Source organism: Carlito syrichta, unplaced genomic scaffold (assembly GCF_000164805.1).
Source record: "Carlito syrichta isolate Samal-C Ts95f unplaced genomic scaffold, Tarsius_syrichta-2.0.1 Scaffold282660, whole genome shotgun sequence".
NCBI classification, from domain to species: Eukaryota; Metazoa; Chordata; class Mammalia; order Primates; family Tarsiidae; genus Carlito; species Carlito syrichta.
This window is the reverse complement of record NW_007226756.1, coordinates 173,277-193,662: the sequence shown is the minus strand read 5'-3', so window position 1 is coordinate 193,662 and position 20,386 is coordinate 173,277. Positions and strand designations below refer to the sequence as shown.

General features: G+C 41.8%; 1 protein-coding gene across 1 annotated transcript; it reads right to left on the bottom strand.

Moving 5' to 3' along the window:
• Positions 1 to 3,473: 3,473 nt before the first annotated feature.
• Positions 3,474 to 9,941, bottom strand: IL17F (interleukin 17F). The gene is made up of 3 exons (XM_008052582.1): positions 9,909 to 9,941; positions 5,380 to 5,600; positions 3,474 to 3,711 (listed from the first exon to the last, which is right to left on the bottom strand). The coding sequence occupies exons 1-3, from the start codon at positions 9,939 to 9,941 to the stop codon at positions 3,474 to 3,476; spliced, it is 492 nt and encodes a 163-aa protein (XP_008050773.1).
• Positions 9,942 to 20,386: the final 10,445 nt, after the last annotated feature.

Below are 20,386 nucleotides of genomic sequence, written 5' to 3'. Positions count from 1 at the left end.
AGGAGAGGAGAGGAGAGGAGAGGAGAGGAGAGGAGAATAAAGAATGTTTTTTTCTCAGCCAAGCCTTCACAGATAAGAACTGTATATCAAAAGAAAAGGCTGTTATATGCTTTAAAGTTTCTAAATAGAGAGAATGATTTCTCTCTCCACACATTATAATGGCAACATTGTATTTGAACACTTGAGGCTCAACTTACACTATTTCTCCTACAGGCAAGAAGTACACAGTTTATGCATTCAACCTTAGCAGTGGTGCAAGTTGCCAAAAAGATTTCCCCATCAAGTAGTCATTTATTTGAGGATTTGGGAACCAATGAGCAGTGTGCCACCTTGTGGGCAGGAGATAACATGCAATTTACTAAATGAGCCAACCCTCAGCACAAGCCTCCAAAGGAAACTATAACTGCGGGCCCAGACACCAGAGCACTGCTTGTAATGTGGGGTGCGGAGGCACCCCTGGACCCTCTCCCAGGGCCAGCCTTAGACCACATACAGAAAGAACTGAAAGGAGTCATTGATTTGGAGCCAGTGAACCTGTTTCTGCCACTAACTACCGAATGAACTGGAGCAAGTCACCTAACTCCTGTGGGTTGCTTTTGCAAATGAGAAAGGTTGACCAGTGATCTACAGGGGTCCATCCAGCCTAATGATGGGAGGCTACCCTTGGAGTGAAATGACTTTCTCTCTGATCTTCCCTCTGGCCTTCAGATTTCTGATCCCTCCTGTATACTGTCACCAAAGTCGTCTTGTGAAATACAGTTTTGCCCTGTCATTCCTATAACAAAGTGTACAAAAACTTCCAAAAGCAGCCCATTTACTACTGCTCTTTGTCTGCCCCCATGTTCATGTATTCACTGCCCCCATGTTCATTTATTCACATTTTTTAAAGAAATGTTTGTTGTGTCTTCCCCCTCATGTCCCTGTGTCCACGTTATCCTGGCCACATGGAACTATTTGCTATTCCCTAACATACCAGGCTGTTTTGTACCTCTTGCCTTTGCTCCTGCTGTTCCCTTTGCTAGGAATGTTTTTCCCACATCTTCCTCCAGACCAACTCATATTCATCTCAGTGCAAAAGTCATCTCCTTCCTGAAATTTCCCAGCCAGCTGTCATCCTGTGTTTTCCTAACACTTCGTACCTTGAGCATAGTGTTGGGTACACTGCCTTGAAATTACACTTGTGTATGTGTGATGATACGATATCTTGATACGCTAAGAGATGTAATTTTTCCCTCTGCAATTTCCTTCAACTGTGTGCTTCCCCCACTACCCAGACAAGGGGTTTTTCATGTGTACTGCCATCGGAGTAAGGCTATTACTGCCAAAAGGAACAGAGGATAGAAGAATCATTGTACAGATGTGAGCATCAAAGTGAACTTATGAGACTGGTGCAGTGGCTCATGCCTGTAATCCCAGCATTTTGGGATGCAGAGGCAAGAGGATTAACTGAGCCAGGAGTTCAAAACCAGCCTGGAAAACATGGCAAGACCTCATCTCTACAATAAATCAAAAAATTAGCTGGGCATGGTGGCGCATGCCTGTAGTACCAGCTATTTGGAAGGCTGAGGTGGAAGGATCGCCTGAGACCAGTGGGTCAAGGCTGCGGTAGCAGTGAACGTGTCACTATACTCCAGCCTCCAGCCTGGGTGACAGATTCCAACTCGAAAAAAAAGAGCTTATGAAGCTGATTGTTAGTTGTCAAGAGCCTGAATATTTTAAGTAAGAGCATCAGTATTTCTACCTTAAGCAAAAAGTTCTGGAATGAAAAGATACAAGTCAGCCTCTCCTTCCACGCGAATTCTCACACCCATCCACAGATTAGATAAAGGAGCTGGAAATGAAAGCCGGCTCCTGCCACATGCCCATCTTCAAACCACACCCAGGTGGGAGTGAAACCTTGTGTGCCACTTCCTCTCTGGAAGCTGGAAGGCCACAGTGATGCAGATGTGCTCTAAGCTGCTGGCATGAAGGAAATGCAGTGCCCCAACTGGGTAAGGAGGCACTGGAGAAACTCTGAGTTTCCCCAGAGTGGCATGGAGATTGGAATTTGGAAGCTCGTGTGCTCTCAAGAAGCATATGAGATGAATGAAAGACAACCAGTGATCCCAAAGAGTCCAGAAGTCAGAAAGAGGAGGATGCAAAGTGGCCACCATGACCCTAATGACCGCAGGCTCTGAGGATGGCTGCCACCAGTGTACGACCCTTCCAGGTGCATTTCTTCCTTCCTTCTCTTAGTGGCTAGCACAGTGGCCACTAAATGTTTGCTTTGTAAATAATGGAGCCAGGGCGATAAAGCAGTAAAGTGTTACCAGGGATCCTTAACTATATATGTAACCAACCTCCAAGCACCATTAATAATAAAACAACTCTAACTGGGCATGGTGGCTCATGCCTGTAATCCCAGCATTTTGGAAGACCAAAGCAGGAGGATTGCTTGAGCCCAGAGTTTGAGACTGCAGTGAGGTATGATTGTGCCAGTATACTCCAGCCTGGGCAACAGAATAAGACCCTGTCTCTTAAAAAATTAATTAAATAAATAAAACAACTCAGGCCAGGGATGGTGGCTCAAGCCTGTAATCCCAGCACTTTGGGAGGCTGAGGTGAGGGGATTGCCTGAGCCCACAGATTGGAGACCAATCTGGGCAACTTGGTGAGACCTCACCTCTACAATAAATCAAAAACATAGCCTGGTGTGGTAGCGCACCTATAGTTCCAGTTACTTGGAAGGCTAAGGCAGAAGGAACGCCTGAACCCAGCAGGTCGACACTGGGGTGACCGTGAGCGTGCCACTGCACTCCAGCCTGGGAGATGGAATGAGATTCCAACTCAAAACAATAAAAATAAAAATAACAAATAATAAAACAACTCTACTATTGGTGCTCTGATGAGAAAATACTTAAAACAAATGACAGATGTGTAGGATTCCAAAACTTTTAGGAGTATAAAGTCTGTGAGTACAAGCAAAGACTGTTAACAAGCATTTGAAGTGTTTTTCCATTATTAATACTTTATTATATTAGGACTGAATATATTAATATTTCTCTCAACAGTTTATGTAAGCAATATAAAATGTGACACATACATTCATTGTGATAATATTTTCTGTGTTTCCATCTACAGGAGACAGAGGCTCATTTTGCCAGCAGCATTCTCAAGGAATAGCACTGGGCCAGGGTAATGGTATGACGAGGACACAATCATCATATAACATGGAGAATGGGGCCAAAGGCTCCTTAATTCTCCTCCATCCATTTTCAAGGGGTTGGGACCTTGGAATATGTGGGACGATGTATAACTCTGAAGCACCCAAGAAGTTAATTCCAGATGTAATACAGAGTGTTGAGGATTTCACACAGGTCTTATTAAGAGTCCTGCGAAGTAGAGGGGGTTGGGGAGCAGACAGGACCCGTCACATAGCACTGGGTAAGGAGTGGCATTTCTGCAGGTTCTGCAGTTGAACGGATGTGCAGATCTCAGGACATCTGGTGGACAATGGGAGTGACGCAGGTGCAGCCAACAGTCACCAGCACCTTCTCCAGCTGGAAAGAGGCAGAGCAGCCCTGGCGCTTCCTGCGGAGGACCAGGATCTCTTGCTGGACGGGCACAGAGTTCATGGAGTTGTCTTCCTTGCCCTGGGCATCGACGCAGCCCAGGTGCCTACACTGGGCCTGGACAATTTCTGAGGGAAACCGGTTGGGGTCCCAGGTGATGCTGCAGGAGAAGCAAGGCAAAGCACAATAGTGAGAGAAGGGACAGGGAGACGGACAAAGGCTGAGAGCACCGGGAGCAGTTCTGAGCAATGGCTCTGGACCCTGGCAGGCTCTGGACCCTGGCAGGCTGGATTCATACACTGGCCTCTGTCCGTTGCTTACCTCCCTCAGCCTCAGTTTCCTCAACTATAAAGTGAGAATTTTCATATACCTTTTTTTCATGGGATTATCGGGAACATTCAGTGACAAAACTGCATATAAAACAACCAATGGTAATTCTAACTAGTGCTCTGAGAGGCCAAGGCAGAATCATTTAAGACCAGGAGTTCGAGACCAGCCTGCACAATAGCATGAGACCCCATCTCTACAAAAAAATTTAAAAATCAAAATAAAGATTAGCCAGGTGTGGTGGCACACCCATACTCCCAGCTACTTGGGAGGCTGAGGTGGGAGGGTCGCTTCAGCCCAGGAATTCAAGGTTACTCTGAGCTATGATCACGTCACTGCACTCTAGCCTGGGTGATGCACAAGAATCAAAAAAAAATGCACCCCATGGTACAGTGTTAACATTCAATTAATGTTAGATCTTTTAGCTTATTTTATCTGTATTGTTATCATTATTTATCCTTGGCCTGTAGACTGAGTATCACTAGCAGGTCTCCCAATATGCAATCTATAAAGCAGGCTGCTTGGTAAAAAAGCCCCAGAGAGACCAAAGCCCCAGAGGTCTGCAAATTCAATGACTTCACTCAGCTTCACCTTCAACAGGCCTCTCTGCCTGGAGACACAAAGACAGCAAGGTCGATGCTGCCAGCTTGCCACTACACATGCCCCATTCCCGTGGGAAGCGCTTCGCATTGCCCCTGGAATCTATTTTTACACTTATGTCTGGCAGATATAGAAGGGTGCTTGGTGTTCCAAGAACCTATATCTTAAGACAAAAATCACAAGATTGTTCCTGGGAGGCCTCCACCTAGCATCCCACTCCCAGGACTGGCATCCTCCACTACCCTCAGTCCCTTCCTTAAAGGATAATATCTAATCTTAGTGACTCTCCTTCAACTGTCTTTTCTGCTTTCCTCTTATCCTCATGCAGAGATAAATACTTAAAACAAATGACAGATATGTAAGATTCCAAAACTTTTAGTAGTATAAGGTCTGTGAGTACAGGCAAAGACTGTTAACAAGCATTTGAAGTGTTTTTCCATTATTAATACTTTATTATATTAGGACTGAATATATTAATATTTCTCTTAACATTTGATGTAAGCAATATAAAATGTGACACATACATTCATTGTGATAATATTTTCTGTGTTTCCATCTACAGGAGACAGAGGCTCATGATCCTCATGCAGAGATAATTATTTAGCTGTTTTAAAGAGCCCTTTCTCCCAACACAGGAAAATGTGTAAATTCCAACCCAGAACTGCATGAAGCAAAAAAAAAAAAGCACAGAATTGTTGAAAATATGGAAGCAAATATTAGGACCATCACCCCCACAAAAGACCTAGCCCAAAACAAAAGAATGCTTCCAAGGAATGTGGGATTTCCATTGTGAGCACTTGTCTCTTTTGTTTTTTATATATTCTAAAATGTCTCCTTTATGATGAGAGTAAATTAATACATTTTTCAAAAGAATGTGAAGATCAGTCCCATTGGCACTTACGTGTAATCCCAGGGGGAGCTGGAGCGATTCTGGAAGTTCTGTGTAAGCGGGACACCCAGATTCTCATTGATGATGCGGAGGTCAAGCTTCACACTGTTGTCCTCCAGAGGGGGGCAACTCTCAGGCCTTTGGAAAGCGTTATGCCCCACTCTGGGGTTTTTGCGAGCTGCCACTTCCCTCAGAAAGGCAAGCCCCAACATCAACAGCAGCAGGGCCTTGACCTGGAAAACGGAGGCGGCAGCAGCTGGTTAGAGGTTCTTGCTGGCAAGAGATAATAGCATATGCCAATGGAACTCAGCATTTCTGGTTCTTTTATGGGGTCAAGTCTTCTGTCTATATCTCCGTTCCTCACCTGGAAATGGGAATACTCATACCTGAAGATATCAGGTGCCAAACTGAGAACTAAACTCATTAGCCTGGTGGTTGAAGCCCTCCATAGTCTGAGAGCTCCTAAGCAGAGAGTCAGAAAGATGTCAGGGTCTGGGCCTGGGTTTAAATCCTGTCCTTCCTTCCTAGCTGAGTCTCCTTCTTTCCAGCTGGATAATAATGTCCATTTTATAAGGCTTTTCACAGGATTAAATAGAATGTTTGTTGTAAAACATATATAAATCTGCCTAATAAAAATAGAGGTTTCATAAATGATTGCTCTTGTTTTTATTTCCAACTTCGTATTCCATAGATCCTCCACAAAAATCCTTCCTCCTAGGAATCTCTCCACCTAGAACATACTCCCATCTCCTTCCTACCCTTCCAAGACCCATTTCAGATGTGGTCCCCTCTAGGAAATAACTGTCCCTAAAGTGGCTCAATCAGTGGTATATTTATTATCTTTAAATCATAAAATTTTTACTGTTGTGCATCCAAGCAGCAGTTTTAAAAATTGTCTGGACATGTAGTATTTGTGTTCATGTCAGATCTACACTCATTAGATTGTAGGTTTCTGCAGAAGAACATAATGCATATTACGGGTGTTCCAAAAGTGCTTTCTGAATGAATGAAAGAGTGGGAGAGTGAATGAATGAACAAAGTGATACAGTTAAATTGAACAATATAGTTAAGCTTAATGCATGAAGAAAAACATTACTCAAAACCAATTATAGCCAAGTTCCAATGATCCATGCTAATAGGAAGAAGCAGGGGCACTAATAATGCACAACAAAAAATACAGAAATTTCCCTTGAGCTCTGGAGCATGTATTTTTTGCTAGTTGCATTGACATATCAGCGTATCTAGTGTTACAGGAATGCACAAAGAATGAAAGTACTCTGGAAAGACCTCACTAAAAGAAGAGCCAACAATCTCACCAGCTTTCCTTGTCACCAGCACACTCTGCTGACCCCTCCCTCACCACTGAGTCTGACAGTGCCCATCGCCTTCTCTCAACATGACACAGAACAAAAACTGACATTCAGAGGCTTTCATTCTCTGGGCTCCTTATCTTTCAGGCTCATACCTTCCATGAGTTAAGGTAGGGAGGGTAATTAGACACTTGAATTCAAAAGGTTTTCCTTTTTATATATTGCAGATGCTGGAGACAAGGAATGATAAGAGTAAATAGAAAGATCATGGTGTCAACTTACTGTACGAAGGAAGCTGATACTAAAAAGAAGTGGAAAGCAAGAAGTTGACCCAGATTAGCCAGAATGAGGCTGATCTGCCTTCAGATAATCGACAGTTGTCTACTTTCATCCCTCACAATCACTCCTTCGTTCAACAACTAGTTCTTGACTCTATAGCATAGTGGCTCGGGGGATGGGCTCCAGGGTCAGAAGTTCAGGGCCCATAACTCAGTTTTAGGACTCTTAACCCAGTTTCCTCCTGTGGAAAATGTGGAGAGTAAATGAGATGCTCTGTATCAAATATGAAGAGCACTGCAGTACATGTAAGAATTCAACACAGACGGCTAGTGTCAATCAACATTGTGCTAATGCTACATAGTGGATGAGAAAGATGTGGAATTTACCCTCATGAATCTTCTGTCTTGACAAAGTCTATGAACTCAAAAAAAAAGATGCCAACTTAAATAAAAGGGTCCTTAGCCTCCCAAGCCTATCAATCACATCTTTAGGTTTCTTAAGTGAATTTTTCCTTTCTATTTCCTATTTCTTCTTCTGAATCACATTCACTGAATCACTTCTCATTTTCATTATCAAAGCTTTAAAATAACTCTATCTGGGTTTATATATTGTAGCAATGCTTCTAAAAAGTCATTATTATATTCTTAGAGTATTTTAGAAAATACATTTACATCTCTCTTAACACTGGATTCTCACATCTGCTTGGTGAGAAAGACAAAACTAGTAATAATTATTCCTCCTAGACAGGTGAAGGAGTTTTCTCTAAGAGGCAATAAGCAACTTGATTGAGTTCACCAACCTGTTAGTGCCAATCCAAGAACTCAAACCTAGGTGTCAGTGGTCAGTGCTATTGTCATTGCAGGTGATTATTATTATTATCAACATGGATCTAAGCTTTGTCTCACAAGAAAGACAAATATTTTAAGCAATATGACAGTTGTATCACAACGGCATAAGTGCTATAGACCACATGGTCCTTTATCAGAAAATCAGACAATGTCTGCAAATCACTCCAATTTGCTCCATGAAGTTATTGATCTAGAAACTAGATTTTAGTGGTTATGCAATACACAGCGGGGGCTGTGATAAAGTTGCCATTGATTTTTAAGAATGATAACAACAGCACTTCTCAGAGAAGTTTAGAGCATTTTATAGACTTGAATTCTTATATGCCAACTAGAAAGCAGGTGAATAGATTCACTGTCATTCTTTAGAATAGGAAACAGAGGCAAGAGAAAGCACCAGCAGTGACAGGACCCAACCTTCCCGCCTCGCTTTGCTCCCTCCTCTAATGCAAGCCCATCTGAGCAGCCTGAACATTCGTCCTCTGTACCTACCTGCGCCGTGTGCTCCCCTATGTACGCATGAGCTCTAGAATTGGGTCAGCTTCTAGGTCCATGAGAAGTTGCCTCAACTACTTACTGAGGATGTCTTATCTGCCTGCACCTCCCAACTTCTAATTCTATTCCAATGCCACCTGTACTGTCATGTTTCTTGCTGACAACCAAACGGATTTCTTCAAAGAAGCCAAAAATAGAAATAGTGTGGAGTACAAAGGTGTCCAACAGAATTTCTTGGATGCAAAGGCTTTAAATTCAGAAATCTTGCCTCTGAACCATTCAAAGAGAAGCATACTGTACTGTAGTGTAAGAAAACTTAGATCTGTGTCCCAGTTCTTGTGCCTACAGTATCCAGTGATGTTAAACAAATTACTTAATTGAGCTTTTGTTCACCTATATAATGGGGAAAGTAATTCCCATGACTTCAGTGGGTTGATGAGAGTCTCGGGGGTAATAATAACAATATTAATATTAATAGTTAACACTCATTGAATGCTTTCTCTATCATTATCATTGTTGTTTATTAGAATGACCAAATTAACTGAAAACTAAGCAAGCACAGATAACTGCCAATACAAAGCATAGATTTACTTACTCTCAATGATATTAATTAATTACCCCCCAAAAATACTGTGAGATAGATATCATTAGTATTCCCATAGTACAGTTGAGAAAACTGAGTCACAGGGAAGATAAGTAGCTCACCCAAAATCCTACACTTAACAATTAGTGGAACTAAGTCTGTCTGTCTCCAAAGTCTATTCTCTCTAAATACTGCACTTTGCCGCATCTTGTGTAATCTCTAAAATAACACGTGAAAATAAAAGTATTGTCATTGCCGTATGCCATAAACCTTTTATGACATCCAAGCTCTTTTAAGTTGCATGACTTGTAAAAGTAGAAAAGAAGGAATTATCTAAGCCAATAATACAGTGCATGGTTTCCTAAGCCCTGAATCCATGCACCTCTGTATTAAACTCTTCCCAGGGCTTAGCTGACAGATGCCAGACAGGATTCCAGATCTAGTGGGGGTAAATTTCCATCCCATAAACATCCCTCTTTCCTCCAAGAGGAATGAGATGGTGCAAAAAAGTAAATAAGCAGCAATCAGAGACATGTGAACTCCCCTTTCTCTAGGAGCTGTCCAAAATCAATGTTGAGTGGTTTCACTTCTTCCATTCAGGTCACTCTTATAGGCTTGAAGGAACCATGATAACACCTGGGCCCCCAACCTCCTTGTATGAAACACATATGTACATATCCCCTAAAGGGCTGGCTAAGTTCCCACCCTGAAATAAGAGTTTTAGTTCAACCAAACTCCGTAATGAGTGGCCACAGGAGAGACCATGCCAGTTGTCTGTGATACTGAGGACGACTAACACCACCTCAAGAAACAGCATCAGGTGAGGAACCATGCTTTGCATCCCTTAATAAATGTTCTAGTTATTTTTTTCTGTTTCTCCACCAGACAGGAGTTGAAGTTATTTTCTCTGTTTTTCAAAGAAGTAATTCCAAAAAGACCTTAAGCAAGCCTAATTCCTTAGAAATTTGCCTTTCTGAAATCATAGGCGTGACTGACTATCCTTAAACCCAAATGATTATTGCTACTCACCAAGGCTGTGTCATGCAGGATTTTCCTTGTCATCTTGCTCTGAACAGGAAGCTCTTTCTGTGTGTGTGTGTGTGTGTGTGTGTGTGTGTGTCTTCTTGTGTCTTCTTGTGTCTGCCTGTGTTGTATCAATGAGAGTACCTGTTGGTTTTATAGCAATCACTGTCCCTGTTTCGATTGACCTGCTTCCTGCCTTTAAGATGTGGTTGACCTAGACTTACTGACGTATGCAGGATTTTTTTTTTCTATTCCACTTCCTGAAGGGGAACCAAAAGGGGACCCTAAAAAGGATGATGGGAAAGGACCAAATCTTCCTTTCTTCCTACCCCACTTCCACCCCCATTGCCCACAAATTATAGCAAAATTATGAACTAATTTACTACAGAGACAAACCAAGTTACAAATAGTTGCCATGATCTTTTAAGATCTTCCACAAATTGCCAACACCCTTGTCACGCACTATATGTTCTACTTTCTAGTCATGCAATATGAATCGTGATTTAAATGGGAGATAAGTCATCCTTAGAAGAGCCTTGGTATTAAACTAGAGGACTGTCTTTAGCTCCATTTTATGGATGGGTAAACAAAACCAAAGAAATGTTGAATAACATCCACGGGAGATTCAGAAGTTATATCCCCAAGTTGTTTTGTTATGCCTCTAAACTAATTATTTTTTAGACCGCTACTAGAGTTTAATAAATAATCGTTATTCGTTGTATTGAAAAAAGAAAACTGTTCTTCCTCTGGTTTTTACACCACAACAATCAACACAGAAGATTTTGGTGGCCAAATGTGTGAGGATTTCTCCCTAGCAACAAGCAAGCAAGCAATTCTGTAGCTGACACCAATCAGGTGTCTTCCATCCAATTCAATTCTGATGCTATCTTCAGGTAGACAGCATCAGATCCCACAGGTGGGGGAGCCAACTATCTTCAGGTAGACAGTATCAGGTCCCCCAGGTAGAAGAATCATCATTATCTATAGGTAGACAGCATTGGAGCCCACAGGTGGAAGATTCAGCACTATCTTCAGGAAGACAGTGTTAGAGCCTACAGGTGGGAGACTCAAAGTTATCTTCAGGTAGACAGTGTCAGATCCCACAGGTTGAAGCCTACAGGTGAGGAACTCAAAGTTATCTTCAGGTAGACTGCATCAAATCCCACAGGTGGAGGACTCAGTTCCACAAGAGTCCCACTTTCAACACTAGTCACAAGTCCAGACCTCCAGAAATTCTGACCAACTGGCTTCAAGTTTGGGTTCCCACAAACCCCTCTTTAGGCTCCATTAATTTGCTAGAGCAATTCACAAAACTCAGGGAAACATTTAACTTACATTTACCAGTTTATTCTAAATGATAATTTAAAGGATACAAATAAACAGGCATATGGAGAGCTGGCAAGGGCGAGATCTGGAAGGACCCCAAGCACAGGAGCATGGGATCCCATTCCCATGGCGGTGGGATACACCACCCTCCCAGCACGTGGGTGGATTTTTGTTTGCCTTTCCATGAACCTCCATGAGGTCAGCTGTCCAAAAGCTCTTTGTATTCTGCCTTTTGGGGCCTTTTATGGAGAAGTCGTTGGATATGCATAATTGAAACATGGACAACTTCACTGGGTACAGTGGCTCATGACTGTAATCCCAGCATTTTTGGGAGGACCGTTTAGAGCAAGACCTTGTCTCTACAAAAAATTTAAAAATGGGCCATGCATGGTAGCTCACTCCTGTAATCCCAGCACTTTGGGAGGCCAAGGTGAGACAATTGCCTGAGCCCAGGTATTCAAGACCAGCCTGGACAACTTGGCAAGACCTCATCTCTACAATAAATCAAGAAATTAGTCAGGCACGATGGTGTGTGCCTGTAATCCCAGCTACTTGGGAAAAGCTGAGGTGGAAGGATTGCCTGAGCCCAGGAGGTCAAGACTGTGGTGAGCTGTGATCATGCCACTGCAATCCAGCCTGGGTGACAAAGTGAGACCTCAAATCAATAAAGAGAAGAGAAACATGGACAACTGTGTAGAAATGTGACTGGGGGCCGGGCTCAGTGGTTCAGCCTGTAATCCCAGCACTTTGGGAGGCCGAGGTTTGTGGATTGCCTGAACCTGCAGGATCGACACTCGCCCGGGCAACTTGGCAAGATCTCATCTCTACAATAAATCAAAAATTAGCCAGGCATGGTGGCGCGCATCTATAGTTTCAGCTACTTGGAAAGCTGAAGTGGAAGGATCACCGGAGCCCAAGTAACTGGTCGAGGCTGAGGTGACCAAGAGTGTGCCACTGCACTCCAGTCCGGGCAACAGAGTGAGACTCCAACTCAAAAAAAAAAAAGAAGAAATGTGATTGGATAAAAGGGTATAATCTAATGAAGGCTGAAAGTGGGGAACCCAGCAAGGCTAATATGTTCAGATTCTTCTCAGCCTCTCTGTGCAGCATTCCTTCCTCCCAGGTATAGGGCAAGACTCTTCCTGAAATGAGGTCCATATGATCTACAATCGGACGAGTTAGATCAGAGAATTTCTTTATGGCCAGCTCCAAGACAGAAGGGATGATTGGGAAAGATTAGGGTGTATGTTTAGTTTCTATGGCCTGCCTTGGGGAGAAAAAGGAGGGCAGGAGAGTGTCAGAGAGAGAGAGTGATTTCATTTTCTAAGACTTGCTTCTTAAAGTGGCCCAACATTATAATAAAAGACTGTCTTTTTTTCTTTATTGCTTCGAAGCTGTTCTGAAGCTGCTTCAGAAACTAAAGACAAAAGGCCACATACGCTAACAAAAGAAATGCTTGTTGTTTTAGAAATGCTTATTGTCATATTTATACACACACACACCCGCCTATATATAAAAATCACATTTGTACAACACATAAATGGCTATTAACTTGGCTATTGCTGATTGAGGATTTCTTTTTCTTTTTTTTTGTAGTCTGAGTCTCACTCTGTCACCCAGTTTGGAGTGCAGTGGCACGATAACAGCTCACTGCAGACTTGACATCTTGGGCTCAGGCAATCCTTCTGCCTCAGCCTCCTGAGTAGTTGGAACTACAGGTGCACACTACTGTGCCAAGCTAATTTCTTGATTTTTTTGTAGAGACAATCTCTTGTTATGTTACTTAGGCTGGTCTTTGACTCCTGGGCTCAAGAAATCCTCCCACCTCAGCCTCCCAAAGTGCTGGGATTACCGGTGTGAGCTACTGTGCCCAGCCTGTTTTTTTTTTTTTTTAAACCAAAATGAATTAGCAAGTAGAAGCCTTTAAATTCTCTGACTTGTGATTTTAAATGACCTGCCAAAAGTTAATGTGTCACAGTTCAGTTAGGGTTGGCAAATATTTATTAAACACACTCTATATATTAGGTAATGTACACCAGGGATACACAGATATTTTCAAAAAATAGTAACTTACCCTTTTTTATGTCCATTAAGATCAGGTCACCCTTTCATAAGGCAGGACCCATTCTATCAGGAAAAAGTTATTTTTCTCTATCACAAAATGTTTGAACAACTCTCTTTCATTTTCTTTAACTGAAGAAATTGAAGAGGAAGTTGTTCTGGGCTCATGAGCAGGCCTTCCAGAACTGATCAGTATTCTTGTGTGCTCACGGGCTTTCCATCTACATCGCTCATTTCCATGCCTGTGGAGTACTCTGCACCTCTCTCGGGAACAATCAGAAAGTCAACTCCTACAAAAAGTCTTCCTCAAATCACCTCTCAGACATTGATCTCTTCCTTGTCACCTCCAGGCTCATATTCAGTCTATCTTGATTTTAGGATGGTTCTCTGAGGTCTTCATAAATTTGGAATAACTTTAGCCCCCCAATAGTCTCCACCATTCTCCTTCTCCAATATGCATCCTCAAATATACAGTCCAGATTAAGACAACGCATTCTATGCAAGCACAGTTTCAAGTCCTCTAGCCAACTCCCTCTAGCCAGACTGAAATCCCTAAATCCATCCTCTTACAGAGATTTTCAAGGCCTCACCATGCATGGCCTTCCATGTACACAGTGAAGCTAGCTCCATGAAATCAAGAGTCATATTTTTAGGTTTGCTTGTGTCACTCATGCTACCAACGCCAGATATGAAATAGATCCTTAATTGCATTTTAAACTGAATGGGTTGAGTCACTCACTCTCTTCAGTGATCTGTTCTATATTCAGGGTCATATTTTATACATACAAGAATATGCCAGCTCTCTTGAGAGAAAAAACAAGTAAGCCACTTTGAGCTAAGCGTACCTAATTCAACACAAGAGGATTTGCTAGATTGCAGGAGAAAACAAAATGGCTTTTTATGCAAGAAGGAAGCAACACTGACCTTACATTCAGTGGTCACAAAGTTTTCCCCTCTCAGGGTAAAAACAACTATCTGATCAGGATGCCAAACTGGTAACTGGCTATCAATGAGTTCAAAATGAATCAAACAATCCAAGTCATCATTCATCTAACATTCACTGAGCATTTCTTCTTATGTAAATAATGTGCTAATACTACACAGCAGACCATTGTGGAAACCACTCACTGACTGGCTCTGCACCATCCATGAGCCAAGCTGTCTCCAGCCTTGAGAGCTACACTAATGCATTGCAGCTGTCATTCAACACACCTACAGCTAGTACACTCTACATTCAACCCCAAGATCTCACAGAAAGAGACATTTACAGTCTTATGAGTTATACAGCCTCATATGTGGTAAAATATTAGATTTTGTCAAACATCCAAATAGGCAAATGTTTTTATGCCCTATTATGTGCTTGGAGCCATGCTATGTGTTTGTTGGGGCTCCTATTACATGTAATTGACCACACTCTTACAGTCTTTACCTTAATGAGCTTTATTCAAATGGCTATAAAAAGAAAGTGACCACACGTATATTAATAAATAAGATAATAACATGAGATTGTTGGGAATATTGATAGTATAAATGTACACATTCAGTTTTACAAATCTAACTTTTAAGAGATTTATTTCCTCATTCAAAAAGGTGCAACTATTCATGGTATACTGGCAATATACCTACAAATACAGTAATTGATGCCAAGAAGTAAGGTGCTAACATAACAAAAGACTGATACAGTGGCATTGTAATGGTGGTCAGGTGACAGGCTATAATAGCAGTAAAATTGTAGGCTGGATAAATGATGATACTTGTTCTGCAATAGCAAAACGTTTAGTAAAACCACTGCCTACAATAACTTGAGACAGATCTTGTATCAATAAACTTGTAGCTCTAGAGAAACTGATTAGGAAACAAAATGTTGTGTGTGTTGGATACCATTGTCTGCATTTATCTAGGTAACACATGAAAGAGATGAGCTCGGGAAAGAGTTGGCAGGTTTATAAACAAAAATGGAAGAGAATGAAGAAAGTCTAGAAATTCAGAGTCATGAAAGGCTGAAAAAAACAACTATTGATATTTCTCAAGAGTAAAAGGCAAGATTGAAAAAGGCTTTGAAGGAAAAATGCACAGTAAAACCTTTCAACCAAGTAGATTACCTAAGGGCAATAATCAGAATGAAGCATCTGGCAAATACTTTTAATTGAATAAAAGCACTCAGAAAAAAAGTGTAAAAGTATAATTCTAGTAATCTACCATTAAATCAAGAGAGAGAGAGTTATAGGAAGAAAAAATCAAAGAAATAGAAATGTTCTAGGAATTATGCCTCAAAAAGAATTGACTTACATGAAGAAGTTTGCTAAATTATTGAGAAAGCTCTCAAAATTAATCAGGAACCAATCCTCAGTCCCAACCATCAAGGAGCAGGGACTAAGGCTCTAAGAAAGTGATATTCACCAACATCACTTCAGATGTGGCCAAAGAGATTACAGGGAGGAAAAAAAATGTTTAACTTCCCAGGGAACAGAGCTAGGCACGACACAAAGTACAAAAGTACACAAAGTGATCCCTGCCCAAAAAGCAGAACCAGGGTCTGATCATAGAACATTCCAAGCCTGGTAAACATAGCAAGATCCCATGCACACACACATACACACATTATATATATAAATTAGCCAGGCATAGTGGCTCACGCCTGTAATCCCAGCACTTTTGGAGGCAGAGATGAGAGGATTGCCTGAGCTCAGGGGTTTGAGACCAGCCTGGGCAACATGGCAAGGCCTCGTCTCTACAATAAAATCCAAAAAATTAGCCAGACATGATGGCACATATCCATAATCTCAGCTACTTGGAAGGCTAAGGCAGAAGGATCGTCGGAGTCCAGCAGGTCGACGCTAGAGTGGCCACGAGTGTGTCACTGCACTCCAGCCTGGGCGACAGAGTGAGACCACAACTAAAAAATAAAAAAATAAAAGAAATCCTAGCCGTTGAGCTAGAAACTCTAAATGACTTTTGAGTGCTCTTCACTGCGGACGGAGTGATGGTATTAAGTATGAGAGGACTGCCAACCAAATATTTGGTGAACAGAAAGATGGACGAGGGCAGACATTACTGATGATCACCAAAAGGCTGTTCTTTCTTTCTGGAACATATAGAAGCACAACTATTTTCCTCCTTCCTATGTAACTTGCTTTGGTCAGTGAAATGTGAGTAGAAGTGATGTGAGTCTTTAGATTCTCCTAACCTAAAACCCACATGTCATTCTCCATGGCCTCTCTTGTGTCTCAGGGATAATGGAAATGTGGGGAAGTGACAGCACATGTGAGGAAGTGACAGCGTAGCCTCCCTCGCGCATGGACAGTGAGCTAAGTTTCCCTGTTGCCCCATGTTGAACATGTAAGCGTGGTCAAGAATTCAGTCTCTGGTCTTTCTTTAAACCATGGAATTCAGGGATGACTTGTTACTGTCTCATCTTCTAGTCTTCACTGACTGTTAGAGATATTAGAGAATATTACTGACTTTTCTGCTTGTCTTCACTTTTTGTCAGAGCTCTGACTCTTCATTACAACAATCAATTAAACAATGTTATCATATATTTGGTTGAAAGAGTATTCTGAGCCGGGCTCGGTGGCGCAGCCTGGTAATCCCGCGCCTTGGGAGGCTGAGGTCAGTGAATTGCCTGAGCCCGCGGGTTTGAGACCCGCCTGGGCAACTTGGCGAGACCTCATCTCTACAATAAATTAAAAAAAAAAAATTAGCCGGGCGTGGTAGCGCACGCCTGTAGTTCCAGCTTCTTGGAAGGCTGAGGCAGAAGGATCACCGGAGCCCAGCAGGTCGAGGCTGCGGTGGCCAGGAGCAGCCACTGCACTCCAGTCTGGGTGACAGAGTGAGACTCCAACTCAAAAAAAAAAAAAGAGTATTCTGAAGAGTTAAACTCAAAAAATAAACAGAGACAGGGGCAATGACTCACGCCTATAATCCCAGCACCTTGGGAGGCCAAGGTGAGAAGATTGCTTGAGCCCAGGAGTGTGAGACCAGCCTGAGCAACCTAGTGAGACTTTGTCTCTACAAAAATAAAAATTAAAAAATTAGCCGAGTTTGGTGGCACACGCCTGTAGTTCCAGCTTCTTTGGAAGCTGAGACAGAAGAATCACCTGAACCCAGGATATAGAGGCTGCAGTGAGATCATACCACTGCACTCCAGCCTGGGCAACAGAGTGAGACCTTGTCTTAACAAATAAAATAAAAATAAACTGAGACTGTAACTCACTATTTTATTGGCTAAGCAAAAGCTATTAGTATATCAATTATTTTTACCCGAGTCTTATCTTCAAATGATGTTAATACACTGCTGTCTAATTTTCCTGAATACATATTTAGGTCAGAGGCAGCCCCTTCTGAAGATAGCATAAGAACATTAGGTCAGAATGCTTCAAATATCATGGCTTTTCTTCTCAAACTTCAAGCTTCTTGCGGTTCTTCTGTCCCTCAAGCACAAAAATCCTTCCTCTGCTTAGGTAATCCAAAAAAATTAAATATGAATATGATTTCTTTGTCTTTTGCATCCCTAGATCATTTAGAAGGGGCTGCTCCCTTGCACAACTCTATTTCCCCTGTTGAGGAAAAAAAATGTAGTAAATGACAAATGACAATCTCTTTTACTGAAAAACTACAGACCCCACAAATCCCACAGAATCTTTTTTTTCTTTTGATGCGAAAGATTATTTTCAGTTTCAGAATTCTTTGAATCTGTTAATTTAGTTTTTCCTATGTACTTGAGTCAAATATTCAAATCCGTTTTCAACTTACTAGAATCTCCACAAAATCACAATTTATAACACTAACCCTTGTTTTAAAGAGTAATGATTATTTGTGAGATGAAAATGTTGTGCCAGGGTCTTCATATGCCAATATTTGTGAGAGTAGGAATTACTTGGGGCTTAGGTTAATAAAAATAAAAAACACAGAAGTCCTCCTTTCCCTTATGTCTCTGCAGATGGTTTCTCTCTCTCTCTCTATCTCCTTCTGTCTCTCTCTGAAAAAGAGTACAATTCCAATCATCTGATTGAAAAACAGCTAGAGGTGAAGGTGAAGGATAAGGGAGGGGGATCAGAGGCAAAAGCTGAGAAAGGAGGAAAGAAGAAAAAAAGATTTAGGAAAGGGGTTCCCCAGAGTGCCACGTGAGAGAACACCCTGGGTGGAATAGGGCTTAAGTCTCTGGAGAAAGTTCCAGGTTGAAATGAGGGACTCCTCAATTCCGAATCTGTTCTGTGGACCTGTAGAAGCTTTTGCAACCAAGTTTTATCTTGTTAACAAAAATACCATTTATTAAACACCCACTCTCTACTAATCACTGTGCTGGGTAAGAAAAATAAAAATAAAAGAGCTATCTAAAAAAGAAAATCACCACAACAGTCTTATCTTCCAGGAGAGTTATGAAGTTTATGTCAGACCAGATGGCATTCCTGTTTTTGGAGAAAAGTTACCTTGGACCTTTTTTGGTAGTGCAAAGATAGAACCTACACCACAGTAGAGATGAGAGGCAAATCACAACACATAAAAATGACAGAAATTTGAGTTTACCCAGGAGAGAAGAGAAACAGGAAGGGCTGCCAGCTAGAAACTCCTAGTAGCTGAACTGACCAGGCAACTTTTAAGAGTCAAGAGCCTGGCCAGGCGCAGTAGTTCACACTTGTAATCCCAGCACTTTGTGTGGCCAAGAAAGAAGACTTCCTTATTTGTGAGAGTAGGAGTGTAGGTAAACCAAGGATAAAAAACACAGAAGCCTTCTTTTCCCTTCTGTCTCTGTGGTTGTCTCTCGTTCATTCTCATTTTCTCTCTCTCTCTCTCTCTCTCTCTCTCTCTCTCTCTCTCTCTCTCTCTTCACACTCCCCCTACCCATCCTCCCTCTGAAAAACTACAATTCCTGATCTTCTGATGAGAATAGAGCTGAGTGTGAAGGGGGAGAGATAAGGGAAGGAGATTAGAGGCAAAAGCTGAGAAATATTATTTGAGGGGATGGGGTTAACAGTCGCAAATATCTGTCTGGGGATGGGGAAACACCTCTTATCAACAGGGTGCCTGAATGAAACGTAATTGTACACCTAACCCTTAACTGTACCCCACAAAATCATAATAAAAAATATTGATTAAAAAAAAAAAAGAAAGAAATACTATTTGAGGCCAGGAGTTTGAAACCTGCCTTGACAACATAGTAAGACTGTCTCTATGAAAAATAACTTTTAAAAAAAATTAGCCTGACATGATGGCATTCATGCACCTGTAGTCCCAGCTACTTGGGAGGCTGAGATAGGAGGGTCACGTGAGCCCAGGAGTTCATGGCTGCAGTGAGCTATGATCGTGCCACTGCACTCCAGCCTGCGCAAGAGAGTGAGACTCTGTTTTTTGTCTTGTTTTTTGTTTTGTTTTGTTTTTAAAAAAGAGTCATGAGTCTTATATTTAAATTCTTCCATGTTTACATTGCACTTTAATTCTCTTCAATTATTTCCATGTCTAAGATAAAATTCTTTACATAAAAAACAGGTTTATGGCGTCTACCCAGAACAAAGTGAGGTACATTTCGAGCAAGATTTGGAATGAAAAAGTAGGCACTACCTGCACCTCCTGCAACCTAGGAGTATCTAAGTTTGGTCCTGGGACTAGCAGCATCTAGCTGTTAAAACTGCAGATTCTTGGGCCCCCATCCCAAACCTACTGAATCGGATTCTGCCTTTTCAAAATTGTGCAAGTGACTCACATCACATAAAAGTATATGCACTGTATTTGGGAACATTTGGGAGGGAACTGGAGTTCCCATAAAAGTGCATTGGGGTTCACTGAACACATTACATTTTCTGAAACTGAGAAATTGAGAGTAAACTATCCTTGAAAGGTTATTGGGATTAAAAAAAACAAACAAACAACTGTCTTAAATCTCAGAGCTTCACTCCCTTGGAGTTAAGAACCATAGCTCCTACACTCTGGAAGTTTCTTTGTCAAGTGTGGGGATGAAGAGAAACGAGGAAGATGAGGCTATTCTGTGTCAGGTCTCCTTGGGGGTGGCCCATCCTGGCAAGCACAGTCGAGCTGTACCTCCTCAACGTTCCGTGCAGACTTTCCCTGACTCAGCAGTGAGGCTGATTTCCTGCACTGAG